The sequence below is a fragment of the Amblyomma mixtum genome, chromosome 2, assembly GCF_055824585.1.
Source record: "Amblyomma mixtum isolate Tamu chromosome 2, ASM5582458v1, whole genome shotgun sequence".
In the NCBI taxonomy this organism is placed as follows: domain Eukaryota; kingdom Metazoa; phylum Arthropoda; class Arachnida; order Ixodida; family Ixodidae; genus Amblyomma; species Amblyomma mixtum.
In genome coordinates, this window is record NC_143013.1 from 93,476,411 (window position 1) to 93,501,383 (window position 24,973).

Consider the following 24,973-nt stretch of genomic DNA (forward strand, 5'->3'; position numbering starts at 1 on the left):
CACGCCTTAGCTGTATTCTGATGTAATTCACCGCTTAGAATGCTATTAAAAAAATCGCTCTTTTAAATCAAAAAACCTAATTTTAATAATTGTGTAAACTCTAAGGTGAAAAACCCTGTACTTTTCTCAACACAAACTTTTCAGCAAACTTTTTTTTTTAATGTAGGATACTAGGCAGGTTCGCTGCCAGTTACATGTTGTAAAGATTCAAACGTTTGATATCTACTTTAAAATCACATTTTTCATGAGCGCGGCGATTTCCTTAAAACGATGCGCAAATTTTTTTTTCTTCCAGAGTCGCGATGTAGTCGATGGCGTCAGACTTCAATATTGGCGTCCAGAGAAGTCTGGCGTATCATCCTGACCCAGGCACCAAAGCTCTTAGAGGGAGAAAGTTTAGACGCTCTTGAACGCTAGCGGACGCTAAGTATATTAAACTGAAACATTTAGAGTTACTGCGCAACAAAGCAGTGTCCTACATGTAGGCCGCTAGGCGTATATGGGTTAAGGGCGTCAAGATAAACTGTTGTCATAACATTCCACGACGGCAACATAGCAAGAGACACGGTTCTAGAGACATTTGGGCTAATTGAAAACTGTTACACTTAGTTGTTATGGTGATCGGCTGCTGACCCGAAAGACGCGGTTTCGATCCCGGCCGCGCATGTCGAATTTTGATGTAGACGAAATTCTAGAGGCCCGTATACCGTGCGATGTCAGTGCACGTTAAAGAACCCCAGGTGGTCGAAATTTCCAGAGCCCTTCCCTGCGGCGTTCCTAATAGCTTGAATCGCCTTGGGACGTTATACCCGCATTACCAAATCAACCAAAGCAACTCTCCAAAGACATAAAGCGGGTTACCAGCATCAAGTTTGCTTTGCCGACTAAGCAGCAAAGCAAGTAAAAAAATAAACTGAGAAAGCAAAACAACAGTAAAGAAACAGGAAGAAGACTACGACGTGGTGTCCGCGTAATAAATGGGTCAGCAAATATTGGCATAAAGGAAAACTTGGCCGTCAAGTTAATTTTTACTTTAAACTCATAAAACTGAGAAGCCGATTTTCTTGTGACAATAGGAGCATTATTTCAAAAACGAGTCGGAACAAAGTGGCAATGCTGTTTCTGGATTTCATGTGATCTTGTGGAAATCACTGACCAAAGTCACGCATTTCAAGTGAACTATTTGGAAGTTGTAACTAAAAACAATGCCAAAATTGTCTTTCAGTCTTGTCCTAAAAATGTAGTTTCAATTTAAGATTAAATCATTTTATTTCAGTGAGGAGCACAAAACATTCAATAAACGATGTAAACCGGTGGCCGCTATCTGTGTCGGTTGCATAAAAATGTGCATCGGAACACATTCTACAATACATGGACCTGGCGTCTGGAAGTGTCCCGTGCCAGGAGCTATTTACAGGGTGCTTACAGATTGGGGCGCCTTCTGGGGGCGGCCAATAAACGCTATCGCCGTCACCATTATACTCTGAAAAGCTTTTTTTTTGCTCCTGTTACCTGTTAATTTATCTCTCGGACTGTTATATCTAATGGTTATAGTTCATGCATCCCTTACTTTGTTTTTTTTTGCGATTGGTTCGTAGTTTATCAACACTCTCGATGATGCAACTTGAACACAGCTTACATTATTGACCACGGACGTCATGCAAACAGCAAACATTCAAGCTGAAGCGAAATTTTGGCTTGTTCCAGGTGGTTACGGCGTTGAGCTCCAGCCAACACTTCTTCCAATAAACGTTTATAGATTCATTCATTCCTGACGATGCGTTCGGTGTGTGTGACATTTGGATGAGGAATTCTACTTTTGTTACCAGAAATATTTCTTCTGAATTTATATATGTACCTTATTGCCTCCACAACTAAACCGACCAACTAGTTGTAATAAGGAGAAGATGGGAGCTGTAAGCATTAAAAAACTAATTCTGAGCTCGGCATTCGTAACAAGGGAAAAGGGTATTTTATGTTCTTCCCCAGGTATTATAGCAGAGGTAAAAGTATGGCACATTAAGAATTATCCGCCGGAAATCAAGAGCCCGCTTCAAACAGCAAACTCCACGAGTGCTTACGTTTCTGGAGTTACCATATTCCCTGCTGTGAACCAAGTGGTGCGAACTCAGAAGTTGAAGGGGACAAGCATCAGAGCATAGATGGCCGAACGGCTTAACCACTGATTTTTCGAGCACGGGCCGTGATAAAGGGTGTCAAGAGAACTCGTACCGCGCCTTGTTTTACGTAGCCAAACATTCCTGCCGATATTATTCAGCGCTGTTACCAGAGCCCCAACTAGCCCTGATGTTGCGAACGCGGCCCCTGTATCGTGAGGCAAACTCACCAGCTGCAGGAGGTCCTGCCGTCAGCGGTATAGAGCAGAAGCCCAGGAGAAAGCCGATAGCCTGCGATGCGCCGCGGGTTCCCGTGAGCCTCTGCGCGGCGGGTCCGATGAGCGAAATGAAGCAGCCGTCGCACAAGCCCAGCAGGAGGCACAGCAGCACCAGTGACACATACGTGTGCGCTGCCGCAATGGACAAGGTGAGGAGGCCCATGGCCATGAATGACACCTGCGGCGCCGGACAGTGATGAAGTTTGTCAGGAGCCTTTGGCATGAACAGGCTCCTCACTTTGTAATGGAGTTCCACCTTAACAGTTCAATCCATTCACAGTGGTACAGCTTAGGTCCTCTGTTGCACTTTCCGTATATTACCGCGTAACTTGGTTTTTTTTTTGCTTGATCATTTATCGTGTCCACCGCGCGGTCTTATCACTTTATTATTACGCCTGGCGAGATCTGCAGTGCTGGAGGCTCCTTTCGGCAATGTTACGCTTAAAATTACCGGAGCTAGAAACGGCGGGCCTTCTCAGCCCCCTTACCTCCTTGTGAATTTATTGCTGTGGCCGACACGGAGGTATTTTGTGTGATTTGTGGGCAAAAGGTTGCCTAATGACAGCTGGTGGTAGTGTTCTTCGTTTGATAGTTCCTGCAGTAACCACTCCGTGGCAGTATAGAAACACATATTTGTGTCCCGTTAATATCACCTCGTTCTCATGGACGACTCGAAATGTGGACCATTACTGCGAATGCTGCACTCTTAAAATGCGTTTACGCCTCTTTAATATCTGCTCTCGCTCGTGGATATATGGACAAGAGTCCAAGCGAAACCTCGACATCGGTAACCAGACATTTCGTTTGCTGTATGTTAAGCGCAAGACTCCAAAAAATTATGAGGTGCACTATGCGGAAGTACGAAAGCTTTTCGCGGTCCGCCATCTAAATTTGCGTCTTGGGACATGGCTTAGTGTCCGAGCTGCTGCCCGCTGCGTTACAACACACGCGCCATCTGCTGGGCCCGCGTCGTACACTGCGAGGGGGTTTACAGTGGGTACCGCATGATGGCGCTACGACACGTGAAGCAAGAAATAAATTTGCCGCAAACGTACTTTTGTAATTTTGCGATCAATTGCGATATCTGTAATTTATCTGCTCATAATTACTCATGTAAGCTTCAGTACATATCTCGAAGATACGTTTCTGAGAAAGCTCTGCATTTACTAGACGCGCCTTTAAAGGGTCACTGAGGAGAAATTGAAGTTTGCTGGTATCGACAGAATACCAGCTCCTGATTACAAAAACGCCACCCATACTGACAACAAAGTTCTTGTAACGTACAAAAGAGCAAGAACCAAAATACATGTATCGCCGCCACCGGCCAAACTCGCAAATACAAGTGTGATGACGTCATAGGACAAAACAGCGTTGCTAGAACCAATGGTTCTAGCAACACTAGGACAAGAGAAGCCACAAATCACTGAGGCGCAGCCAATGTGCAAATGCGCAATGCATGCGCAAATCTCCTTGACGTCGCCAGATGGCGCCACATACCCCGCAGCTACGCGCGCGCCTGCAGCATCGGTACCAATCAGCTCCTGCTCACCGGCGGTAGGCGGGCTTCCGGTATTCCGCTAACGGTAACAAGGTACACGGTACCCAAAGGTGTCTATTTGCGAGACCTTCGTTGACGACTTCGAGAACGGGGTCCATCGCAACGCTGGCAAAACGCCGGTGCAAACGTAAACGAAGCGACGGTAGCGACGGCCGCAATAGCCGATAGATGCCTTCAACGTGCGGCCGGCGGTAGCTTTCTTTTCGGCTGCTGCTAGGCCGCACTATGGCACTGCTGGCCGTGAGAAATCACGGAGTCTGCGTTGCGTCATGTGCATGTCATGTTTCACGTCACTTAGTCCTGTGTCGTCATAAGTGAGTCCCAAGTTTGAATCAGAGCGGCGGGAAAAACTTTTTCAACTTCGAATCCAAATTTCTTAGAAATAAATTAATCTTTCGCTGCCGGCGAAGCGGCAACAAAGCCATGAAATTCCGAACTATCGGATTTTGTTGTAAAAAAATATTAATAGAGCTCTCCTCACTGTCCCTTTAACCACCCGCAACCGTCAATCCAGCGTGGCGCAGTGGCATCGTTCCCATCTCGTACGCCGCAGGCCCAGGTTCGAATCCGCGTTGAGCCTAACTTTCATTCTTTCATTGACAGTTCGTGCGTTGTTGGATTGGACTGTGGGTCGGCTTTTTGGGTTATAGATTAGTTATAGATTGGATAGTGGATTGGCCATAGATTGGTGAAAACGTGACACAATCGGTACACGCCGCTGATAAGGCAAGAAATGCTTCCGCATTAAAAATTGTCCGGACACTCAGAATTGATTTGATTGGGACTTCATACTATGCAGAGGCAGATGTCGCAGTAGGTGTGCCTTTCTCTGAGCAGCTCTGCCTTGCTCTGAGCAGCCTTTTTCTGTTGCTTCAGCTGTTTACTCAAACGTGTGTGGTTGTCATAACAGCAAGCTTTTTCTGTAGCTTCAGCTATTTGTTCAACCACGTGTGTTCGTCAAAATAAACCTTATACTGCTAAACCCATTCAAGCTGTCCAGAACCCGCCATTTTTGCACCAATAAAAAGAATTAATAATCATAACAAAAACCTGTCACGCAAATTTATTTCCGTTCCCCGATTTTATCTTACCATGCAGGAATCACAGTCGTAAAGCTAAAAGAGTAAGATGGCACTTATCTCTTTATGTCAAGGCATATATTCTTGTCATTATCATTAAGTAAACTAGTTTGCGTGCAGACGTTGACAAAAATGGAAATTAAGAAGGTTTAAAGCCACGTTCGCCGCGACGGAAACATCTAATGACGTGAAGTTCCACGTGCAGTAATGATTTCCTCTAGATTTACATTCGTTCCACTGTTTTCTCAACAAGTTCTTTTTTGGTACATTGTTTCTATGAATATTTTAGTGGCCTCTGCTCTGTTTCTTATGTTGCCGATATTTTTCTTAACGCGAATCAACTTCCACGTCACCCCCTTTTGTCCCTTTCGTAGCTCATGTAGGGATAACTGGCGTAAATAAAAATAAATTGAAATAACGAAGAGTGTGTCCTAAGAACAGATGCAAACACACGGATTTCAGGAAAAAGGTGAGGAGTTACGGACAACAAGTAATTACTATTTCGCGCAATTAATAAAAAGAGCAATAAAAAGTTACCGCATTTCCAACGCAGAGGTTGGTGCAATGTACCCAAGCAGGTCATGTAATTAGGCCAATATTGCAGACGGATGGTTTCACTGAGATCCTTTGTAGGACCAGCCTTTGTTAATGCATTTTCAATATTGGACCAATTAGCTGTACTCAGTAAGGCATGTTGACGGGCTATTTGTTTTTTCATCTTGAAACTTGGAAAAAACCACATAGCTGTGCTACTGGGGTATTGTCATCACAACTGGGCCTGGTCTCTCATGCTATGCCACATAGCGAGCATGATTTTTTAAAGATTGCAGAATATAATAAAAATAAGTATGAAGTGACCGATGGTTGTGCACATGTATGTGCGTGTGAAATCGGTTTACAGGTGGCTCCTCTGTGCGTTTATATTTCAATCACTTCTAACTAGTCACCATAGCTTTAGACTCCTTGGCATAGAAGCAGTACGCAATTTCAGTTTCTCGTGTAGTTTGCATTAATGGCTGACCACACACACCTGTTGCAAGACCACTGGGCTGACGCTAGGCAGATCGGCCAACCTGCCGAATATGACACGTCCTAAGCCTGAAGTAATGCCCATGCATGTCACGAGCGTCTCTCCATTGGCATCAGGGAACACATCTTCCACGTGCTGTACCTGTAAAAATTAGGCACTTTTTTAGACAGTTTCGGCGTGTTTCTTTCAATTTTTTATTTCACTTCAATTCAAGTGCGAGTGGTAACACCAAAGTTCCGCAAACCGGAAAGTCTAACGCTCCTTGGTGTGGGACAGAAGCGTGGGCAGTAATTTCGCCTGTACCCGAATAATGACTTGTATTCCACGAGGAAACTTTAAAAGAAAACATTCTGTTAATAAGGACAATCTTATATAGAGGTTACCTTCAATAAAAAGTTTTTTATCTTTATAGCCTACCGTCTCCTTACGGGATAACTGAAACTAGCCCATTGTAGAATGCGCTAAACAAGGGTAGTGAGGATGGCTATTGCAACCAGAAATTCTTTCTGGTGGTCAGATTTTTAGGGTAATCCCCCAAGGTTGAGTATATTTTCTGGTGGTCAAATGTTTAGAGCAACCCCCCAGGGTTGAGTAGATTTGTAATAAGGGTGTAAATACTCATTGGCATATACACAATTGTAGCCATACGGCTATATAGAAAGCCGTATAGGTTTCCTTTGTAGCTGCATGACTGCGCTTGGATGGATGCGGATGACTAATTGCCAGCTTATTACGAACTCTTTCTGATATTTTTCACAACCTGCCTGCGGCACCTGCGGGAGATTAATTACAAACTCTTTCTGATATTTTTCACAACATGCCTGCGGCACCTGCGGGAGATTAATTACAAACTCTTTCTGATATTTTTCACAACCTGCCTGCGGCACCTGCGGGAGATTAATTACAAACTCTTTCTGATATTTTTCACAACATGCCTGCGGCACCTGCGGGAGGTTACGAATGCATGTCATCTGGGCGACAAAAATACAACAAAACTGCAGAAGATATGAAAAAATATTGTGTACAAATTCTCCCCAAGGTGCAGACGCATAGCAGAAGTTTCACTAGACGACCAAGAGGTGTTCGTTGTGCAGCCTTAAAATTAAAGCAAGCTGTCCCTTCCCGTTTTGCGGGAATTAAGAAGCACTACGCACTGCTCAAAATACGTCAGAAGCCTTTGGTCTTCCTCCTCCCAGTCATTCCTTCTTTCAAACCTGTTGCCTCCATTCCCTTAGGATGCAAATAACGCACAGTATCTCTGCATCTGACTTTTTGCATTGTTCTGCGAAGAGAACTCTAACGTGATACATTTCGTTATATGCACAAGCATAAATTAGTTATTTGCAACGGTTCCTCCTTTAAGTAGGGCGAAGCATTTTTGTGATTTAAAGCGCAAGCCCCGCTGTTACATAAAAAAAGCAAGGCAAAATAAGGAAACAAGCGCGGTATCAGCACCTATCCGATAGTCACCCACACCACGACATGAAATATTTGTACATGGTTCCTACATGATCTTTTCCCTGACCTTCTCTCTACATTATTTCCTAAACGCTGGCAAAATAACAAGAATTCATGTCTAAATATCTCCCTAGCAGTGCCCGCGAACCACGAACAAAATACTCAGGCATTAAAATGGCAACTGCGGTAAAAGGCAGAAACTAGAGCATAGCCATTCTGCCACAGACTAGGAAGGTGTTTTTTCCCCTCTTACTTCACCTTCTGCTAGTATGGGCTACATATTCTCCTCAAAATGCCGCATACATGCGTTAACGTGTTGAGCTTGCAAGTGAAAGCTGCGCCAATAAAAGATTTACAATATTTGGGGCTCACCAATATAAACTTCCCAAGACCACAACATACTGCGAATTGCCGATTTTTGAATTCAATGCGGCGTATTTTATTTATTAGGGTTACAAAAATGCCTGGCATGATCGCAATTTTTCGCCAATCACACCCTTGCTTTCCTGTTGCAACTACCATTTCCTTATATAATTGTGCAAACTTCAACTTAAGATGAAGTCCTTAAGCAGCTGCCATCCTTATGAAGTTATCCAACCTCTTGCTTGCTTAATGGTCTACACATTACATCCACGATGCGAATTCCTGCTGCAGTTTGAGACCGTGTACTTACGAGGTGTACGTACGGGACAAAATAGCCGAACAGGGCAAGCGGGATGGCGATCACCCAGACCACAAACCGCCGGTTTTTCCATATGGACTTGTTCAGCACGTCGCAGCAGCCGCTTGATTCCTGCAGCAATAGTTCCCGCGTTACAGCGCGCTTGCTGAAAAAGATGGGTCGCTACAAGCATGAGCCTATTGTTTCTCGAGTTGATTATTGCTGTCGCTAATGCTCTGCAACATGCACTTAGTCAAGCGCCTGGAAACTTAGACACTGTATTGAGTGCGTTAGGAGGTACTGCAGTCAGGGTTAGTCCAAAAATAGATCTTGTATGCATACAACAACATACCTTATCGTTCTCATTCCAGTTGTGGATCACCACTGGGCTCCTGAATGCGACGCCACAGACAGCAACCGTCAGCATCAGGACGGCCATTACCTTCGCGACAAAAGCAATGACAACGTTTCTTAATTTCATTTCCCCATTCCGCGTGCCCCTACAGTCGGGAAGGAGTTTAGAAGTTTAAACCACCATCATATATGTTTTAAATTTGACGACTATTGTTTCATGAGGTAATCAATGAAGGTGGAGTACTTTTGGGTCAAAGTTGTTCAGGGTCGAATCAACTGTCTTAGATAAAATCAAGTTGTCATCGGTCAAAGAGCTCGTATTAACAAAGCGTGCTCTTTACAGAACTGGAATTATTCTGCTGCATTCAGTCTCTTCGTTACGTGTGTGAAGGTTGTAAAATCACATGAACTGTTTGAAACATAAGGTAGCCATTCTAAAGATTTAAATGTTGCGGTGGCTCCACATCCATGACAAAACAATGTCATAGGGAAGCCATGCACAAAATATTTAAACAGCGGCGATAAAACTGCTGGTATTACATTACTCAAGAACATCTGCGATAAAAACTTGCACTAAAACATAAAAGCTGTAACATCGCAAAAATGCAATCAGAAGTTATTATTCCGAGTCCTACACTGCGTCTGTCCTTTTGGGTACATCATTTTTCTAGTATTTTTATATAGGTATTAAATGAATTCCTTCGTTGTTCTTCATTGCACGGAAATATTGTCACCAATGTTAACGACAGCGCAAATGCATGCAAGACTATGCACAGTAACCTTGTGCGGCTTTATGAGCCAGGACTCCAAGTAATATTGATACAATATTAATATTCGTTAATATTCGTGACAATATTAACCGGAACCCCGTTGCTCTGTAAGAACTACGGTTTTGCATATTGTATCGCGGTTTTGTTTGGGTGGCTCCTGTTTGTTATGCTGTGTACTTTTTGTGCTTGCAGTTCCTGTGTTCAGTGCACAAAAACTGTGCGCAGTTTCACAAATTTTAACATTATAAGCAGGAAAGTTCGCTCCGACATGTCTCGTTGTTCTCTATAGTGAGCTCATGCAGAAAATCTCATCTTTCAGCTTCGTGGCGCAATCTTCGGTAATAGTCACAAGTACATGCTCAGAAGTTGCACTTTTGATCCAGATATATTTCTCCTCGCAAGTTGCACATAACAGCAAACCTACACGTTGCTCCGTAAGCTCGGATGCGAAATGTGTGAAGCTTGTGTGAAGCTTGGAATTCAGGCACCTCAAATAAGAGCACATTAATCATGACTGCTGATTTAATGCAAAAAAATTCAGGCGACATCTCAAGATGTTATGTTTAGTTCTTGTTCAAGACAATCAGTTCTGCTTACCGTCCAAAAGCGTAAATGGTAAACTTGGCCGAGGCACCTTCTGGGTATTTTTTCTGCTTAGTGTTGCGGAGATGGACTACCAAACAAGCGAATAAAAACGTCATATGACTTTCTAAACCATTTTAAATTATTCCAGGGAGTTTTCCCAATAAAGAACCAAGAAACAGATGAACGTCTGCTGGTGCGCGCATTTGATAACTTTACAGAAGCTCCATTTAGTTTTCAACTGCTATTTGACTGCTTTTATTGTGAATGTCATCCGGAAAGCTATGCAAAAAAGGCAAGTTTTGTAACTAGTTTTATTATCGTACAAAAATTATAGCACACCGTCAGCGTCATAGACACCAAACCAAAAATTCTCATTTTATTATGCTTCGCTTTTAGTATGCAATTATCTATAGGCTGGTCACCAGAACATATTGAAAGTAAACTGGTCTTTCTAGGCTACAAAATATATGTCACGGCATTCATAGATACATGAGCTCGTATGACTGTATTGGTATATTAGGCACACAAAGCCTTTAAGTGTCTTTGGTTCCTCCGAAAGAACCGCAATTAACATCTTCAATGGTTTTAATGCTGAGAGCAACTGTTTAAAATAAATATCACAATGATCATTTCAGGATGTCACAAACCTAATCAGAATGCATGCATGCTCACTAGATGTGTAGGTCTTGACTCTAAGCACTTCTATGAGTCAAAAAATGTTTTGCACAACAAAAACGCAGCCAAATCAAAGAACAAGAATTGCTGAAGTACAATTTTTTTTTGTTATAAAGAGAAACACCGGAGGAATTATTTACCCTGAATGTGTTCTGCAGACCAATGCTGTCGAGCATAGCCCCAAGCGGCAACGGCAGGAGGGCAGTGAACACAGAGCTCCCGGCCGTGGCAATTCCGTTAGCCAGGCCCAGCCTACTGTCGAAATAGTACGCCAGCACAGCTAAAGAGGGCGCGTAAGCCATTGTTGACCCCACACCAAGCAGTGCGCCGTACGTGATGAGCACATAGGGTACCTGCGTACGCATACCACCTGCTTGAGTACAGTCATCCTAGGAAGAGGTCATGGAGAAAATTTCAGCTGTCATGAAAGAGCACTCACTAGATGAAGATGAGCACATTAGGCGCCGCAGGCTCACGGAATCGCATTGAAAGATGAAGTAGCGTTCGCCTAACAACGATTTCAAGACAAGGCAGTGAAGTCGTTGTATCATTACGTACCCATTTAAAACAAAACACTGACCTGTATCAAGTTATAGAGAAGCCTGCATACCGATGTTCACACATTTCAATATTTATCGTGTGAAAGTTTTCCTTATGGATTTAAAATTTGCGCAGGTCGGACGCCTTCGCAGTAACTATTTACCTACATATTGCTTTTCTGCATGTTCAAAAACGAATCTTGTCATTGCACTGCGTTGTCAATCAAATGAAAAGGTGATCAGAAATGACCATAGCCCGTTCAGTGACACCATGAGAATTAAGTGATACACTAATATTTTTATGTTGTATCGGCCACTGTCATCACAGGCACGGCGTCTTGCTCCTTGGTACCGGCATCAAAATTATGAGACTGACAGTGAGCTGCACGGGACGGCCACGACTGGCTACACTGGGTATCGTTGCTGCGGTCTCACTGGCCATGCCGAGTTCATGTGCGACTAAAAGAACTCCAACACTGCCCCATTCACTTTCAGTTCAAAGTAAAGTAGGCGCAGCTTCAGAACTTCAGTGACCTCCTCGCAAATAATATTGTGCAACCGGCATCATTTAGGGACGTTTTGATTCCGCGCGGTATGTGTTAGCTACCATTATATCAATCTGTGGACCTTCAGCTTCCCTTTTATTTATTAATTATATGGTTTTTTCTGTGGTGTGGTAAGACTGGGCGCTCTTGTGAATTGCAGAGGCTTATAATGACAACCACGCATCATGGTCACTAAACCAACTTTGCAAGATGGTCCTTGATGGATCACTTGCAGTCCATATGTCGTAGTATTGCTCACCAGTTTTTTTATCTATCGCAATTTAATGAAAGTAGCGTGAACAGCGCACGCGCCGTGCACTGGAAGCCTTTCAAATTCTCAGAGTCGTCGGCGTGTATTACTTCCCCGTCGGTTCCTGCAATTTAGAAAAAAGAACTAGGAAAAGCTCCATTTTAGTGCTCCTCAAATGACTTGGGATTTTAGACCATAAACGTAAGGCCACAATGTAACTGCAGTGACATTCTTAGTGGATTTCGTCACATGGCTTGTATGGGCTTTTTTTGTTTCCTTTCGTTTTTTCCGACATGATATCGTTCGATAATAGCGGCGCTCGTTTCACAGTCCCGTCTGATGTCTTCAGTGCTGTTTACCATCCCGCCCTTGAGGAGCTTTTATTTTTGCAGCATTTGCTCCATAAAGGACGTTAGCTATTTGCATAAATTCCTTCGTCCGCACAGGTGCATCAGTGCACACAATAAGCATAGGTTTAAGCCTTACCAGCAGAAGCTTTTAAGACTTCACACACGGGACCCCGAATATAGCGACGCGAGACCACTTGCTTTAGCCGCCCTAGTTTTGTCGCGTCATGTCAGTAGATTGCACAGCAACCTGGGAGCGTGGCATATCACATTCTCCTGTCAGTCTGCCACAGAAGGCGAGCTGCCCAAAGTTATCTATAACTACGCTAAAACTCGCAGCAGTTTGTCGGTGTCTTCTTCTGTAGTTTAAACATCAGCTAATATGGCTGGTCATAGAGGAAAACAGTAATTAGTTGTTCAGAACACACAGCTCGGCCTGCCTGTTTGACCTGGACATTACCTGGCAGGATAGGGGGCTGGCGACTTCGTCTTCGCAAGATGGTATTCATTTCATTTTTTTTCGTTCAAATTCATGTCCCAACTTCCTAGAAACTTGGCATTATAGTTCATAACAAGTGCCTTATCTATTGTCGTAACTAATAATGTGTTTGCTTCCGTGGTATGTCGTAGATTGCGACGCAAGAGGAGACATGATTCCTTCGACTCCCACCTTGAAAGCCCACGAGCTGAGGAGGAGCCCCACGACTCCGATGACGCCACCGCTCACCACGGTGATCCTCGCGCCGAATTTGTCGGCGAGCAGGCTAGCCACAGGAGACATGGCGAATGTCGTCCCCACGCAGAGGGAGCCGACCAGCGCTGCGAAGAAAGCAGCAGCATAGCACAAGCTTGCACTTTACTTTGACAAGAGGCCCTGTCGTGATTTGCACAAATCCCCCCGTCGGCGAGGACTCCTCTCTCTCGCTTTCTCTGCTAGTGAGGAGGCGAGACGAAGACAAGTCCTTTTGCTGAGACATTTGCAGGCAGACTCAGGACTTTCTCCCTTCTCTTGTGCAAGCTTCTGCTGTCTAGACAAGCAACTCTTCTCTCTGTTACACTGAATCTCAGGACGGGCACCAGCACGAGTCTTCACGCCAACACGATTCGTCATTTAGGTGCTGTGCAATGTCCTAAAATGTGCATTTCGCTATCTGTAGAAGTACAACGAAATAATTGTGAAAACTTCCTAGAAAAAATCTCTGCCTCTCCCGTAAACGAGAGTAGAGTAAGCATGAAATGTTTACGGGACTAATGTCATCTCGGTGGACACCCGAACCGCACCGTACAGGAAGGGAGGAACGCCACCACCCGTTCAGCGCGATGCCTTGCCATTTGACCGCAAGGTTTTTTGAGGAAAGGAAATGGCGCAGTAATTCTCTGCCATCTCGGTGGACACCCGAACCGCACCGTAAAGGAAGGGAGGAACGCCACCACCCGTTCGGCGCGATGCCTTGCCCTTTGAACGCAGCGCTTCTCCCCCGGGCCCCTGTGCGCCTGCGCGGCTTTGCTTCGATGCGCGAAGCCCCTAAGAGATCACGTATGACAACGAAGTGTAACGTGGCATTTATGTGCTTTTTGCACGCGTTATTAGAAATCGGAAATTATAATTCCGTGCATTATCAAACCCACAGCTCCACTGATATCTTGATAAACATTGAGAAGGCACTGGCAGCAGTTATTTTTTGTCTCGTTTGGAGACCAACCGGCGCTTGCATGCCGGTCGCGTAGGAGGGCTTAGAGAGTCTCGTTAAATCTCGTTAAGTCTCGTACGGTGCCCGGATGTTCTCGTTTCAGAGCCCGGATGACTGGATTTCAGTACCCGGATGACTGGATTTCAGTGCCCGGATGACTGGATTTCAGTGCCCGGATGAGTGGATTTCAGTGCCCGGATGATGGCTCTCGGTCTCGGCGTGACGTCACCACACTGCCGACAACGGGGGCTAAAAGCATTTCATGCTTAATAGAAAAAACTTTTGCACCCGAACTACAGCAACATAAATAGCACTGGACCTTAATTCTCATAGCGAATCTTAAGCTTCTAATAAGTATAAGTTTGGTTTCGTAGTTTGATTTAGTGGTTTCAATTATACGTTTTGTTCGGTGCGACAATTATTAATGTCAGCTAATTACGGCAAGGATAGTTAATAAACTCCAGCTTTAAATTATTTGGGTATGCTTGCGCCCTCTTTTTCAAGTGAACTATTAAAGTGTTCCAATGTAATAACGGTTAAACTGGTCTTTGAGAACATCCATAACTGGAGTTGACCGTTTAGCAACGTTCCTCCAACATAAAATTCACTCTGACCAAGGTGGTTCTCCCATATGTCGTCGCTGCCTGGAATTAGCATGCTTCATCTCTGGTATCTGTCTACTGCGTGATCACTTCATTCGAACGGTTCCTGCCTCTCTTCACATCAGTAGCATAGAGTCTACGGCTGGTACAGGGTGCATCCATGTGATTTAGGTAAGCGCGTTCAAGTCTGTGTACTCAAAATCAATGCCGTTGGTTCATCTGGCGCTATCGCAGTTATTTAACGCTATTTGACGCTACTTGGCGTTATTTGACGTTTATTTGACGCTATCGCAGTTTGACGCTATCGCACTTATCTACATAGGACAATATTCGCCGCATTTCTGCGAATTCGAAATAAGAAATACACTAGAGCGAGTTTCGATTATACTTGAATCTCATAGAGTGTACTGTCCAGTCCGCCATTTGAGAATTCAAACAGCTTCCAGAGCTCGCGATCATCCGTAATGGGCCCCAAAACAGAGAACCTGTAGCGACGGTGACGACCCACATCGGTTGTCAGGTGAACTATTGTCTGGTGTACATGATCTCACAGCTCACTCATCGACGCCATGACGTTTTTCCCGCATTTTGTAAACGATATGGATGCAGTTTTTCACACAGGTACGTTTTTTTAAAGCCTGTCCTTTCAGCAATAGCTCTTATTCCTCGCATCAGAACGCTGAAATTCTCGCAGCCATCCAGAGCTCGTGGGTCAGGGCAGCTCTCCGATCAGTGCCTATTATTATTAGGGCCCTAATTACACTGAGGGTGCTGTACTGAGATGTCACGAACTACCTTACGCATTTTGAAACAGCGGGGAAATAGGAACCGCGTTTTAAAAACAATTTTGTATAAATAAAACCAGTCCTCCCGTGCTGAACAAGCACTCAAAATTCCCAACAGAAGCCAAACTTGAGGATTTGGAAAGTACGAAAGTAGTGTAGGAAGCAGAGGCGATCGTTTAGACAAGTGGTATTACATGACTGTCAATACTCGCAAAACAAAACATTGCGTAAAACTTTTGCGAAGGAGGGCTTTCTAAATTTACTTACCACGACAAAACCCCCCTTGTCATATTCTCTATGCACTACTGCAAGTTCTAGGTCATTGTCATAAACTAATTCTACTACCGAAGTGTCCTCTTGGCACAAGCTAGAAATATTACCGTGTTTCTTTCACACTGAACACAACTCATTTTTCAAGGACTGCCTAGAATGGCGCACCGGGTAGTACACTTGGGTTATTCTTGAGTGGTCTAGGCCTCCAAACCTAGCCTTATTTTGCATACACATTCCTATGGATCATGTTTAACTCCTCACATCTTTCAATACTTCAGAAGGCCAGCCAGGAAGTGGAAAGTCATAACTGCAGAACTAAACGTGCCGCTCGAGCACTGTAGACACGTCCGTAGCAGACTTTACAAGGCCACGTATTTTCCTGCAACGTCTTGTAGCATAAAGAAAGAAACGCACACTTCTAACCTCGTGCTAGGAGCGTCGATGAAACGTGCAAAAACGAGTGACGTAGAAAATTACTGGGCAATAGTTAGCAATTATTTAATCTCACCCTTTTGCACTGACACTAGTCAAACTAAATCCGCGTACGGAAAGGTTAAAATTTGTTCAAGTTCAATGGTCGGCCTACTGATATGGATGAATAATTCTTTACCTTGCCTAGGCGTCTTGCTCATGCTGTCACGGAAAGCGTTGGGCAGAAATTTCTGCGTAGAAGCCGGCAGACAAATGTCTCACCTGCGTGAAAAGAAGCCTGCTCCTTGTCAGGTGCCATGTCGTGTATCACAGGGTAGAGGACGCCGAAGCAGTTGATGATGCCAAACACTACGCCATGAACCCAGAAGGAAGCCAGGCAGACCAGCCACGCCCAGCCTCCATCCTTGCGCAGCATCGCAACGTCACTGGCCACGACCCCAACTATGGGCTGCTGTTCTTTGCTGGATGGCAGCGACGTCATTGTGTCACGTCCAGTGTGCGGTTCGTCGACTGCCCTTTATTGGAGCTGCAACAGCGCGTGATTATCAGAAACACAAATATTAACACATCGGATACCTGAATATTCGAATCAGCACGATACGGCTGTGAGCATCGTTTCACAAAGCGTCTCAGCAAAACCATTTTAAAAAAGTACATAAAAAGTACCTGCTCCGCATACAGGTCTCATCGTATTTTTTATTTTATTTTATTTATTTAGGGCATACTGCAGGCCCAGTGAAGGGCCCTGGCAGGAGGGGCACAATAAACACAATACAAAAAGCACAAAACAAAGTACAAGGCAAGTCAAAAACATCAATGAACGGCCTGTTCAATGGCATCAATGTCAACTGTTGATGATGGTGGTAACTGATTCCACTTGTTAATGGTGCGGGGAAAAAAAGAGAATTTGAATATGTTAGTGCTGGCAAAGTCAGGTTTTAACGATTCAGTGTGCCTGTTTCTTGTTGACCTGCACGTTATCGGTTGGAGATACAAATCGGGAGCCATTGACAGTTTGTTATTTTTCAATAGAAAGAGAAATCTTAACCTTAGTATTCTACGCCGAGTTTCAAGGGACTGTACATTATGTTGAGGCAACAGAGCAGATGGTGAGTCAGTGGTGCGATATTTAGAAAATATAAACCGAACTGCTTTGTGCTGAATTCTATTGAGGGCATTAATGTTAGTCTTTGTGTGAGGATCCCGAACAGTGCATGCATACTCAAGTTTTGGTCTAATCATGGTGTAATATGCCAATTGCTTAACGTTAGGGGGAGCTTGTTTTAACTTGTGCCTAAGAAAACAGAGATTGCGAAACGAAGAAGAGCATACGGTTTCAATATGTTTATTCCAACTAAGATTATTCGTTAGTGTTACTCCTAGGTACTTGTATTCGTTGACTTCTGAAAGGTGCCGAGTGGGAAGATTATATGAAAAAGAATGACTGTTTCTTTTATTAGTGATCCGCATAAATACTGTCTTGTCAGCGTTTAGTTCCATCCCCCATTTAACGCACCATTCACTAACATTCTGTAGGTTATGATTAAGTAAAATCTGGTCGCCTTGAACTTTAACTTCATTAAACGAAACACAATTGTCGGCAAACAACCTAATTTGAACAGGATGAGAGATGATGTCGGTAATGTCATTAATATAGATAAGAAACAGTAATGACCCAAGGACACTGCCTTGCGGGACACCTGAAGTGACTGGAAGTTTGTTAGAACAATGACCATCTATACTAACATATTGAAATCGGTTAGATAAATAAGCCGCAACCCAATTAACAATAAAAGAAGGAAGACCTATAGTTTCAAGTTTATGGATAAGTTTATTGTGCGGAACTAAATCAAAAGCTTTCTTAAAGTCTAGAAATATGACATCTATTTGGCCGGAATTGTCCAGAACTTGAGCGAAATTGTGAATTACGGATGTAAGTTGGGTGACCGTAGAAAAGCCTTTGCGAAAACCATGCTGGAAAGACGATAATTTGTTGTTGTCATCAAGAAATGTTTTAATGTAATTGGCTACGGTATGTTCAAGAAGTTTGCAGCATGAAGAGGTCAACGATATGGGACGGTAATTATTAAACAATGCGGCATCCCCTGTTTTGTGTATGGGAACGACACGGGCCACCCTCCAATCGTGTAGTAGACTTGAAGACAAAAGAGAAGCACGAAAAATGATAGCAAGAAAGTGCGAAACCATCTCCGCATAACGATGTAAAAATGAATTATTTCTTTTTCTGGTTACTAAGTGGGCACAACAGATATGTTCTGTCGCGAATAACTTTTTGTTTTCAGTGTATGTGTTCCTGCAGCTTAATAAAAAATATCAGTTTTTAATGGCTTTCTATTTGTCGCGATATTGATTAGTACTTTTCGCTATCATGTCTTGATATGTTACTTTAACGACATTGACTACTGCTGAAAAGTTTGTCGATAAGTGGTGTGACTGTAACATATCATCACGCTGCAGTTAAGTGCTGTGTGTTACCAACAGAAAGGGTCGACACTAATTCAGGCATTATTTGCCTTTATGTATGCCTTTTTGGCAACCATTGCGACAGTAGTCGGTTTAGTGTATTTTCTGGCTGCATGTGCTATCGAGCGACGCTAGTCGTTGTGTTGTACTTTTGGTTTCTGTGAGGGACAGGTGTCCCTTTTAAAATGAAGTGTCCAATAAATATCTCTTTCCTGCAGCCTGATGAAAATACTTTTATTTCGACAATTATCAGCTAATGATATTCAACATAAAGCAAAATTGTACAAACAAAAGTGATTACACATGAGGTGATATTTTTGTAAACACTAATTTTGTTTTGGTTTAATTTGAACCCTCACCCTAAGTCGCTGCTTTTAACGTACGTAAGACACGGGTGATGACGTCACACTGGTAGCGGCAAGAACAGGCCTAAGGTGACATGCCGCAAGCCTGCGCAGAACTGGTGTACCGGGCCCATTTTGGGGGAAAAAAAGTGTGTTGAGGCTGCGCGACGAACTGTCGGAGCATGTTGGTCTTCCCCAGGGATTCCTACGCTGCATGCCCCCGGCGCATTCAATTCGCAGATTCTTGCTTCGGCCTGTCCATTGTGGCCTGCACCAGCTACTCCTTCAACGTTCAACGATCATTCGCAGACCTGCCTCGAGATTGATTCAGCGGCGCATTATATAGCTGAGTGATCTAATACAGTGAATGAAAATTTAAATAAGAAACCAATAAAATACGCCCATGGCATTATTACGCCAGAAATGACAAGGTGCAAAAATGTGTAAACATTCGGAACAAAAAGCTTTCACCGTATAATGTTTTTCACTGCATTTGAGTCCCACACTTGTAGCTCTACACGCATAAGATGTCGCTTCAAGCTAATTGTTACCATTTTCTCAACCTGGCGAGGCAGTGGACTGCGTGCAAAATAAAAACAAATAATCTTCAAATCATGCAAAGGTATTTTTTGTGATACGCGATGTTTCCTCTTTACGCATATTATTTTACAGCCTCTAAAGCATTTTCGTTTGACTCCTTATTCTCCTTTATGAAACAAAAACACGAATTGGACAGCACAAGAGTTCTAAATACGTTCAACTTTTCTACAAACAGCAAGGAACACTAGCATAATCACTGTAATATATGTTAAATTCGATAGCGTCATGGTAGAGCAACAGACTTCTGCATGCTTTTTACGCTACCGCTTTCTTTGTAGTCTGGAAGAGCAGCGTGTAGCCAGTAAGCAGCGCTTCTTTCATTCTCTCTCTTTCGTTCTCGACAACAGGAGACTCATAAAACGAGCGCGCTAGCGCACAAGGCAAGATCGGCCTGTCAAGATACGGATCTGAAGCGCTTTCGGAGTGACGTAGGCGGATCTTAATGTAGTCAAGAGGTGTATCAGTTTCTAGGGGAAGAGTACCACCCACCAGATCGCACAGCGGTCCATGTTCGGCTATAGCCTGCGCGCTAAGCATACGGGACGCGTCCTATCTGCAACAACTCAAGATACTTTAATGCAAAGCACGCTTTGGAATAACACCTCGTCGTCTACGAGCCTTAACATAGCCTCCGTTCAGCTCTACTCTGAGCAAAACATTGAGCAAAGGAGAGAAGGCACGCAGATCGCATGGTCTCGAAACTGCAGAATGACAAATCCAGCTGCAAAAAGCTGTTGTTAGGCCGGACACATTGCTCTGTCCCGCGCCGCCTGCAAGTGTAACCTGAGCGTCCGCCTGCACCGAAGCCGAAAGCATGCGTGCCCTGAGCAGCGGGGGCGATAAGCTTGGCGCAACGCGCTAAGGAGGGCTGCACGAGAAGCGGTTTTTGCCGTCTCAAATGTTGCATAGTCTCCGCCGATGCGAAGTCTGGCGATAAAAAGAATCGTTGACTTCCACCGGCGCCGCAGCGGCCGTCATGATGACAGACTAGGACCGCGCTGAAAGGCGGAGCTTGTAGTTATTTGGCGTACCTGCCCTGCTACGCACTTCGGAATCTAAGGCAACCACACAATGCAGGTGCCCGTGAACTCACGTGCTAACCTACTCCATGAACGCAGTACTTTCGAGAACAACGTACTACGGCGGTCATTGACCCCAGAAAAACTCATTCATACACCCACTACAGAACGAGGAAACAGGCAGGTGCCGCTACATTTGACGTATGGTAAGGCCCGTCCTGCCTACCACGTAGGAACTGTAATACGCATATTACGGCTTGAAAAGCAAATATTTTCATTACCACTGTATGCTGAAGAACTGCATGTAATGCTCGAGTAGATATTATAGATGGATACAATAGCGCAGATGAATACATTCCACCTCCCTCTATTTTTGACAACTGAGAAGACGAAGTTCAGCTTGTACACAGTATGGCCATGTTGAAAGCACGAAAGCACCCTCAGGCTATTCCATTCGGTAGAATTCTCTGACCAGTACAGTGTTTCCAGATATTCGCCTCTAAATTCACGACGCGGGTTCGACCCTGGCAGCGGCGGTTGAATTTCTTTGGAGGAGAAATTCTAGAGGCCCGTCTACTGTGCGATCTCAGTGCACGTTAAAGAACCCCAGGTGGTCGAAATTTCCGGAGCCCTCCACTACGGCATCTCTCATAGCCTTAGTCGCTTTGGGACGTTAAACTCTACAAACCAAACCAAACCAAATAGGTACGCATGCCAGGTGGTGACCTTTAGCGCAGAACTCGTGGAGAGAAATAGCTTTTCTGTATAACCTTTTGTCGGTCAACAGTGTCGAGCAAAGTTGATATTTCTACCGCTATCATCACGTGGAAATACAGCAGTAGTACGCAACACACTTGCATTACGCAAGAAGTAGTATGATGATCATCACTGTGTCGGTGTAAGTGCGGCTATCATCATGATTTTGCATGCGCAATTGCATGAGAGTCCATTAGCAAATCTGAAGGCTAACAAGAGCACGACATAAAAGTTCTTCCGAAGGGTGTAGTCTATGATTGCGACCGCCTCAAGCTTTCTAAGAGTAATGAACTCATTAACAACAGCGACTGAAATGTTTAAAACTTGATTTTAGTCATTTTTGAAATTGATGGCAACAATTCTGTTCTCACTCTGGGTTCTCCTGGTCGCTTATTCTAAATGCAAAAGCGGTTTTTTGCAACGCTCATGATCTGCTTCCAAAAATTCTGGAACTCTGATTTCAACATCCCTTATCTGACCTTTCATTTCCTGCATCGTTTTGAAATGTGCCCCCGGAAGGTCGAATTTATGTGAACCCGCCATTGCAGAGCCTATCTTTTTAGTTTCATCTGGCATTCTTTTAGCGATAAAAAGCTATATGTCCGGTGCAAGCATTATTTTTCTAATAATTTTCATATCCGCAGTCATTCGCCTTCAAAACGTGTACCGGATGTCCGTTTGCTGTTTGCGGCTTATATATAATTTTTAAAAAACTCCAAACACTGGTTTTAACAGAGCAAAACGTTTGTATGTCGGTGTATCATGCACATGTATTCCTTCGTTTCACGAGTTCATTTTGCTATGTCAGCCGCCGCGATGATGGCTGAGTGGTTATGGTGCTCGGCTGCTAACCCGAGAGACGCGGGTTCGATCCCGGTCGCGGCGGTGGAATTTCGATCCAGGAGAAATGCTGGAGGCCCGTTTACTGTGCTATCTCAGTGGAGGTTTAAGAACGCCAGTGAGCCGGTTACCCCGAGCCTTCCACTACGGCGTCCCTCACAGCCTGAGTCGCTTTAAGACGTTAAACCACCTAAACCAACCAATCACACTGCTATTCTTTAATGTATGCCAATATCCTTATCTAATAGAACATTCCCCTAGATTTCAAATCCGGTTTGATAAGGGAGAAAGCTAAAACCAATTTTGATAAATCGGCCCACCATTGATATGTGTAGTGATCCATCAAAACAAAAGGTAAAAAGTTCATACATAACTCTAAACCGAGTGGGTGAAGTTCGTTTCAAAATACACACACTGCATCGCATCCCATAACACCTGAAAAGTAAACCTAAAAACAAAAATTACTGCAACGCAACTGTTCGAATATTTTTGCATTGGAATACGCTGAGGTTTTAAAGACACTCTTAGGAAATTCCAGCGGGGCTAGAGCCCCTTCCAAAGCGACGGAAAAATATATTTATAAAGACGGTACATCTAGCAACTTCCACGCGGCAATTTTCTGTACACTTGGATTCATAACTGCCTGGAGTATTTATCTCCAATCATGAACAAAAGTTTAGACCTTAAATTTCGCTAGCAAAATGAAGAGAAATTTAACACGGCAGACAGCTTTCTTAAAGATATGATTACTATTCCGGAAAGTAATATAGCTTCATAAATCATATATCCCCCGTATTTTTGGGTGTATACCGTAGTAATTTACTCACATATTTGCCTGAATTGGACAATACAGAAAATAGTTCGTTAAGACCTGTCTCGAAAGGCAGCGTTGTAAAAGGAGTTATTCTTGCGTTTTATTTTGTCACGTCACCTAAAATTCGTTATAAAGAGGGCAACCATTCAGCTACCATCACACCGCCGTTATTACCACCAGTTTGAAACTCGAGTATTAATGGAACACAAACCAAGTGTCTAGTGTTGTATGGTTCCATCGAACAACTCTCCGGACGAGTGAAGAAATCCTAGTCAAGGTACAACCGTGAAAGGCGAGAAACGCACTCCCGATGACAACAAATGTTCGCGACCATATATAGTTTAGAACTTTTCCGCAAGATCCTCTACGTGCATCTCATACTACCGGCCTTCATTTCCCAGAGGCTGCGGACGAGCTGACCAAGGCATTGGTCAGACCTCTGACAGAGCGAAAGCTCAATGACGGACACCATTGGAAACTGATGGTGGCAAATATAACGCCGGAACATCATGTCTACCTGGCAAAGTGAACTTTTTTGCTTTTTCAGGGGTCATCCGGCTTTAAAAGGGCTACTATCAGGCTAATAGGATCCATAATAACCTAATAGGATTGATGAGGCATGCATTGCTTTAGAAAGCTGGCATATATTTTGATTCAAGTGTCATTTGACTTGCACCTTCAAGTAGTGAGCCGCACTGTCTCCAAAACACCGCAAAGGAGAACGAGGAAACTAAATTAGTAAATAAAACGCCCTCACTCCCAACAATGGGACAACAAGCGCCTTTACAGCGCACCTGCATTTTTTTTCTGGTAATGTGGAGTGATATCCATTGTTCAATAAGGATCAGGAGCTTGCAGATATCAAGCCTGGGTGGGCTCGCCTGAACAACTGAAAACAAGTTGAAGAGAGCACCTCATACAATATAAATGAAAATGATCGGGGTCCCGATCAATCCTGGTTATTTTCACAGGGAGCAGTAAAAATTTGTGGCATTTTTGTTTCCGCAATTATCGGCCCTGACTTTTCATCCAGCACTATCACCAAGTGACGCCGACAGCAGAAACGCGCGCTCGTTTCAGCCTTGACAACTCACACAGCGAAAAACGCGTGGTCCATGCCCATATGAGTTATGTCACCACATAAGTCCCACTCTTGACGACGTAGCGAGCTCCCAGGGCAAACTGCATGACATTTTCATTGCAGGTTTGTTTAGCACGAGGGTTTGGGATTCCGGAAAGCCGCAGCGGTACCGAAGACTTCACGATACAGAAAGAAGGACTGGCATCTATCGTTGGAAGTAAGATTGACGAACGGATCACAGTCGGGTGGAATCGCTTCCCGAGTGGCTATTTTTAAACGAAACACGTAGGTTTCAGCAGAATTAGGCACGTTCATTGCCTCAGGAGAGTTTTAGGGCTCGAGATGAAATCAATTCTTGCGGCCTAAAATGTACACACAATATACTGAGTGTCCCAGCTCAATGTAACCAAGCTTTTAAAAAAGACGAAGTGCCCTAGCCCAGTGAGACCAACTGAGGGTTATTGCCAGTGGCGTGTCCTAGTCTGCAGAATTTTTTTTATTATGCAAAAGTAATTAATTAGCAGAGACTATCAGCTAACATTTTTAATTATTGCCTTCAGTAAGAAAGTTCCAATGTAAGAATTGTAGATCCCATAGAAAAATAACCGGTTGCCGTGTTTGCAAGCAAGTACCACTGATACAGCTTCATTTATGTGCCTTAAAAGAAAGCCCGCGAAATACAAAAACAACCACGTGATAGCGAAGCACTTTCAGCGCTCCCAGATGACCGGTCAAGCAACTACATTCGCTTATCTTTGCAATACTGACCCGAACGGTGTAACACGTTTTACGATGGTTGCGAGATATACGCCAGCCAGCAACTCTCGCATGGGCGCTAGGGCGACCGCTTCTTCGGCGCGTGACAGTGCAAGTTCGGCGGCACGGCCACATGCCTATTACTCGAGGTGAGGTTCCGCGTGAAAAAGCGCTCCATGCGAGCCACGCTTCACTTCCTTGAAAAGCAGCGCCAGTTCCTGGCGCATATCTCGCCGCCGCCTCAAAACGC

The 24,973-nt window shown here is 44.1% G+C and overlaps 1 protein-coding gene across 1 annotated transcript in view; it reads right to left on the minus strand.

Moving 5' to 3' along the window:
• Nucleotides 1-24,973, minus strand: part of LOC149360197 (monocarboxylate transporter 10-like) — a 36,384-nt gene that overhangs the window by 5,675 nt on the left and 5,736 nt on the right. The window contains exons 2-8 of the mRNA XM_089572206.1: nucleotides 16,291-16,555; nucleotides 12,917-13,065; nucleotides 10,706-10,918; nucleotides 8,534-8,623; nucleotides 8,194-8,313; nucleotides 6,063-6,203; nucleotides 2,348-2,573 (exon numbers count right to left, since the gene is read on the minus strand). Of these exons, the coding sequence (XP_089428332.1) occupies nucleotides 2,348-2,573; nucleotides 6,063-6,203; nucleotides 8,194-8,313; nucleotides 8,534-8,623; nucleotides 10,706-10,918; nucleotides 12,917-13,065; nucleotides 16,291-16,510 (1,159 nt within the window). The 5' untranslated portion in view covers nucleotides 16,511-16,555. The remainder of the gene's footprint in view (nucleotides 1-2,347; nucleotides 2,574-6,062; nucleotides 6,204-8,193; nucleotides 8,314-8,533; nucleotides 8,624-10,705; nucleotides 10,919-12,916; nucleotides 13,066-16,290; nucleotides 16,556-24,973) is intronic.